The sequence below is a fragment of the Pinus tabuliformis genome, chromosome 2_1 (assembly GCF_031772625.1).
Source record: "Pinus tabuliformis cultivar Carrire ecotype Pingquan chromosome 2_1, CPIR1, whole genome shotgun sequence".
Taxonomy (NCBI): Eukaryota; Viridiplantae; Streptophyta; class Pinopsida; order Pinales; family Pinaceae; genus Pinus; species Pinus tabuliformis.
Window position 1 is genome coordinate 569,984,205 of NC_142299.1, and position 6,264 is coordinate 569,990,468.

At 39.4% G+C, this 6,264-nt stretch overlaps 1 protein-coding gene across 2 annotated transcripts in view; it reads right to left on the reverse strand.

Annotated features, from left to right (window-relative positions):
• The window catches only part of LOC149201722 (uncharacterized), a 145,856-nt gene extending 140,125 nt beyond the window's left edge, over positions 1-5,731 (reverse strand). Inside the window, exons 1-2 of one of the 2 annotated variants that reach the window (XM_089399806.1) lie at positions 5,547-5,731; positions 5,291-5,414 (exon numbers count right to left, since the gene is read on the reverse strand). In XM_089399806.1, the coding sequence (XP_089255932.1) occupies positions 5,291-5,354 (64 nt within the window). In that variant the 5' untranslated portion in view covers positions 5,355-5,414; positions 5,547-5,731. The remainder of the gene's footprint in view (positions 1-5,290; positions 5,415-5,546) is intronic. The other variant, XM_089399807.1, reaches the window with a different exon arrangement.
• Between the last annotated feature and the right edge of the window lie 533 nt (positions 5,732-6,264).

Genomic DNA, 6,264 nt, shown 5'->3' on the forward strand with positions numbered 1-6,264 from the left:
ACGTAATGATGAGTTGTCCCTTGCTCATCCAAATACTTCTTAGCTTCTCCTTCAAGGCAAGCTTCTTGACATCACCGGAACCCTGATACAAATCTAAGATGGCTTTCCACATCTCATATGTTGTCTTCTTTCCATGGAGATGAGGGATAAAATGATCTCTAACCCCCTCAAAAACGATCTTCCTCACCTTGGTGGCATTCTTGTTATGTTGGATTAACTGTTGGACATCTTAAGGTGGATTTATTTGATTCAACACAAACTCTAGCACCCCGTTATCTTCCAACACCACTGAGACGCCTTCTTCCATAAGCAGAAGTTCGAGGCTCCCTCTAAACTATGATTTGCCCTTAGTCTTTGGAATGCCATACTATTATCCAAAGATATTGCTCTTTAAAACTACAGTGCAAGGCTTCTGCCTAATCTGCGCTCCTCCCTAACTGATCAATTTGGTGTTGCTCTTTATGTTGATCTTTGCTCTGATACCATGTTAAAATTCCTTGAAACTCTGCAACTACTTAGATGAATAACTAAAAACAAAGAAACTAAATACTGAAACCAAATTTACTTTCACCAAGATACAGAGTTTCTTAACAACTTATAAGCAACGGAACAAACACTAGAGATAAACACACAATCACACAAATTGACATGTTTGTTTACCTAAGAAACCCAAAAGGGAAAACCTGTTATTTTTGTTGTGGCATTTCATTGATTGTTCCTGAGCAATTGGATCTATTACAAAGCAATATGTCTCTAAGAAAGCATTATGCTTCTTCTCACTAATCTCAGTTGATACAATTGATCTCAGCTTGCCTTGATCATTGCTTGATCTCGGCCCTCTAGCACGCAATTGTTATCCTGCCGCCTCCTTGACTTGTGTTGCCTCTTGCTTGATCTTGCTCCTCCTTCCTTACACGTTGGAGTCCCTATTTCCTTGTGCACTTCTCCTATTTCCTTGCACACAAGGAGCTCCTATTTTCTAGAGCACAAGTCCCTATTTCCTAGTGCACTTGTTGCTCTTATTCCATCGCACAAATCTCCACGAGTCTCTTATTTCTTAGCGCACTTGTAGCTCCTATTTCTTAGGACACAAGCTTCCTCAAATCTGCACACAATCAATCTCCTAAATCTTTGCACACTTGTGATCTCTTATTTCATAGGACACAAGCTCTCTGCACTCTCCACAATCAAGGATGATCTCACAAACTCGTGAATTGTCTTGTCTCAGAAACCTTGTGTACAAAACTTATGATATTTTGTGCCTTCGTCCTCCTCTTTATAGACCCAATTTGAGCATGCAAGGGCCTAGCTCAATTTAGAAACTCAAGTTTTGATTGACGAGTCTGAGAGTCCAACTGATTCTCTCTCCAATCAACACTTGGAGTATTAACTCGCTCTCCCCTCAATCAAGACTAAAGACTAACTCACTCTAACTGAACTTGTAACTACCACCTCGTTCTGTAGTCAAACTGATGAAGACTCCACTTAACTGAAGCTCCAACTCTACGCATGCCATCTTGATGATTATTCCAGTAAACTGGAAATAAACTCATCCTAACTGAAGTCTAACTCATGAGCTCGCACTCATACTGAGAAAAAGACAAATCATGGTCTTCACTAGCTAAGGCACAAACTAGAAGACCTTTACTCACTACATTTCAACAAAACCAAGTTTGGAATCTCCTTTTCTGAGGTAGCATGGGTTGAGTGGATCACTCTATGACAGCAGACTACTAAGGCCTTGTCTGTGGCAGTGGGTCATCTCCAAGGTACTGTTTGTGGCAGCAAATCAATCTCCTTTTCTGAGGTAGCATGGGTTGAGTGGATCACTCTATGGCAGCAGACTACTAAGGCCTTGTCTGTGCAAGCGGATCAATTCTGAGGTCTTGTCTGTGGCAGCAGATCATTTCTGAGGCCTTGTCTGTGGCAGTGGGTCATCTCCAAGGTACTGTTTGTGGCAGCAAATCATCTCTGAGGCCTTGACTGCAGTAGCGAATAATATCTAGGGCATCTCTGAGGCATGGTTGTGGCAGCAAACTATTTCTAATGAGGCTGTTGTTGAATTTATTGTGGCAGCAGGGCTGGAATTACCCTTCTGAAGAGGCAGTAAGGAAGTGAGGGATCCCCTCTCTGTGGCAGTGAGGTTCGGAACCCCCGTTCTGAGACAGCAGAGGGTGCATCTAGAGCTGCGGAGGTAGGGTGCATCTAGAGCCTGTCTGAGGTAGAGTCAAGTCCCTATGACAGCAGGAAACTAATTCTTGGGGCACGGACAGCAGAAAGGGGAACAGACAGAAGGCTGCAAGAGTTTAAAGGTACCAGCTGATTCAAGTCTGGGTCAGCTAGTGTTATCAACAGAGTGGAGCAACCAGCGAGATTGGCTAGTGGGGCTGAGATAGGCCTCTGATTGGTGATGTAAACTCTGTTATGAGGAGTAAGTCTGTAATCATTTGTTGAATCGGCGTTAGATTATAAATAATTGTTTGTGGAATCGTCTGGCTGCTAAACTCTTTATTGTGCTGCTGTATATCCCATTAAAGAGCATCACTATTTCATAGATTAATGTGTATTGTTATGCTGTGATGAAATACAGTTATTTCTTATATTCATTATAAACCTTAGATCAGAATTGTGCCCTAAGGGTAATTTTCCCAAAAGGGATAATACAAATAGCGTGCCCTTTCAAATCAGTTTAGCAGTGTAAAATGCATTGATGATCTGGTCTTCCTACTTTTAAGCAATGCTTTAAAACTCCGACTCGGCTGAGGGTCGACTCCGACTCGGTATCGACTCGGCCAGCTCGATTTCAATGACTCAGCCATTGTAAAAAATACATTAAATATTTATTTTTTATAAAAACACATAATTTTAAAGATTTTCATTCATGTTTCCAAACACACAGCATTAGAAATTAGAATATAGATAGAAGACAACATATGATCAAAGTAGACTCATGAATATATTCATTATATCAAAATGGCACCCAGTGCACTGTCCAATACATACACGATGATGATATAGAGATCAAAACAAAAACACATAACCAAGGAGGCTATAAATGGCCTCTACAACAAAACTTTGTGACCAGTTAAACTAGCTACTGCTAGAGTTGCCAACATCATCTGGCTCAATGTTACTTGGGAGCGGGAGCGAAAGCAGGGAGCGAGAGCGAAAACGGGAGCGGGAGCGACATGTTCAGAAGCTCCCGATTTGGGAGTGAATCCCGGAGGAGTTTGACAACCAATGTCACTAACATCAAGGTACATAGAGGGATTGGTGCTCTTGATTAAATACGAGTTCCATACCCTAATACATGACAAAATTCAATGGAAACATTGAAATCCCCCAATCCTGAATCCTGAAAAACTGATAAGTCTGTTGGATATTGAATGAAATCTAAAATTCTACTTTCTCCATATGAAATTCAATGAGGCCGGAACCACTCTCAAACATCCTAAGTCATTTCATGGAAATGTTAAAAATTTAAGTAAAAGTGACATTCTCCTTGTTACTTTAAGAATTTAACATTACAGTGAAATTTGAATAGCATATCAATACTAGGAGAGGGGAATGGGCACCAAAGACCAAAAAACCAATTAATAAAACCATTTGGAGTCCCCCACACTCAGAAAAAACATAAAAAAAATCAAAAAAATTGCGTTTTTGGGGGTTCACTGGCCGCTTTCCTTGACCCGGCCGGGTTGATACGGACTCAGCCAAGCCGGCCGAGTTAATACCGAGCCGGCCGAGTCATGCAATGACTCGGCCGGCTCGGTATTAACTCGGCCGGCCGAACCGGTTCAACCACCGAGTTGAAATTTTTTTGGCCAAGTCGGTTCCGAGCCGGCCAGGTTTAAAAACACAGCTTTTAAGCAGACCTCGCCTATAGCTCTCTTACTGCTCTAAAAAATGAAGAAATGTCAAAAGACAGACCCAAAGGCTCATGCAAGACTCTGTAATACTCAAAATTGTACTGGGTTGGCTCTAGTTCATATTTAGTTCCTTTTCCAAAACAATCACGAGTTTATACATGCAATGTCCTTTTCAGTAAATAGATAGCCAACAAATGATGATCATTGAAAAATTGTAAGCAGACAGTGTGGACTTCCCAAGACACAGTGAAAACATGGGTACCTACTAAGCAGAGTTATATTTAAGCCGCGAGCTACGCAAGCTCAAAAGCAAAATAAAGTGCACAGAATGTTTTTCTGCAGTGATGAAACTTCTCAAACAACTTTTCTTTGTTCGTCAAACATAAACATTGTCTTTCAGATTTCGTGTTTTTGACTGTAGTTCTTTCTCTTCGTCTAGGTCACTGCATGCATTCAAAAAGGAAAAGTTTGCTGCTAGACTATGAATCGAGGAGTTGCTCACTCATTGGCCAAAAACCTGCCAATTATCAAGCTGGCTTTGAAGTGCAAGCAGCCAACAGCATCCTCCTTCACTCTGGTACTAGTACCAATATTATTTAGAGATATCTTTGCGCTTTGTAGGTCCCTTTCCTTGTTATTATACTACAATGTAATCTTCACAGCAAGATTACTAAAAAGACGAGGTGCTATGTCCCAGGTTGAAGATTTAGTTCCACGCTAACGACTATCTCACCACAACCCAGATGTGTTATTCTTCTTTTACCTCTATACTAGGAAAGACCAAAAGCACCATAAACCCACAAGACGGAATGCAAGAATAAGCACCATAAACCTAAAAGAATAAATGGGAAGAATATGCATGGAGCAAGGATAATTTTAAGGATTAGAATTTATAACCTTGCTGAATTTTACAGTATCCAAGTTGTAAAATGTTTCACCACATTTTTATAAAAATATTTAAATTTCTAAATATTTTATATCAGTTTTATGAAATTTTGACAACTTTTAAAGTATAGAAATGGGTAAATCATTTTATCACATAGAAAATTAGAGCATGGGCGAAATTTAAGTAGAAAATACAAAATTGATAAAGACTGGTGGCTGCAACCGAGCTGCAAATAGTTCAAAACCCATAGGGCGCATTTTAAAACTTCTAGGTTACAAAACAGTTGAAGCGCAGGGCTGATTGCAGGAACCTGGTCCCACATGAGTACTTGGGTAATAAAAATATAAATCCAGGTGTGAATGTAGAACTACTTGGGCAATAAAAATATAAATCCAGGTTTGAACGCAGACCATTCATAGAAGTAGAAGAGCTAGAATCAACATTAATGTTGAGCTTTTACATGATTAACTATATGATATCATATGGCTTACCATTAGTCTAAAGGTAAGCAGACGATGGTGTGTTGGAAGCGTACCTTTTTCAAGAGCAAAGCAGCTGATCGAGCCTCTGAAACGTACAGTGCTTCTTCCGACCTGCATTCTGAAGGCGATCAAATGTCCAGATTCTTCATATAAAGGCAGGTGATGGACAATGGGACCCTGTACATTATTCATACGATGTGATTTTCATAGAAAACTGATCATTTAGAGGTTTATTAATCTCACAAAACGCAAACCAAATTAGTATATATTTCCCGTACACTTGAACCGCTGGGTCAGCGGGAAACTTACCTCACCGACTGTTGTATGGAGAAAGCAGTTTCAAGATTTATGAATGGTGAACGAAATGCATGTTGTATAACCCCTCAAGCAACTGGAATTAATCCGTCGAAACTGGCATTGATCCATTTGCACACACGGCATAATGACAATATTCGAGGTCCATCCAGCATTCAACATTGGGTTCGATTAGTACCCTAGCAACATAGAGTCGTTTTGATTTCGAATTTATTATCCATATGATAGAGACTCCCTTGTAAACACCCTATTCCTCTAAAATTCAAATTCCTTCCTTTTCCAAATTTATATGGAGATGTGATAATCTCATTTCTTATATAAATTTATACGCAATTGTCTTAATTTAATTTTTGGGATGATTTTCATTTTTTTGAGTAAATTATATATATATATATATATATATATATATATATATATATGCGTAGTTTAATTTAGAAGGAAATGAAGAAAATATTTTAACGTCCACGAGGTTAAAGATAGCTTATGGGACAGATTGTTTCTTCATCTACTTGATGTATTCGGCCTTTTTTCTGTGAAGCATCAAAATAAATGCTCACAGTTTCTCGATAAACCCCTCGCTAAATAGATTGTCCCAAGAGCTCGCTGCCACCATATCTGCATAACTTTCCTTGTTGTCTTTGAAGGCCTCACATTCTAAAATGAAATGTTTTTCTATTTTCACTTTTCCGGAAGAACAAAAAAAGCATACTCT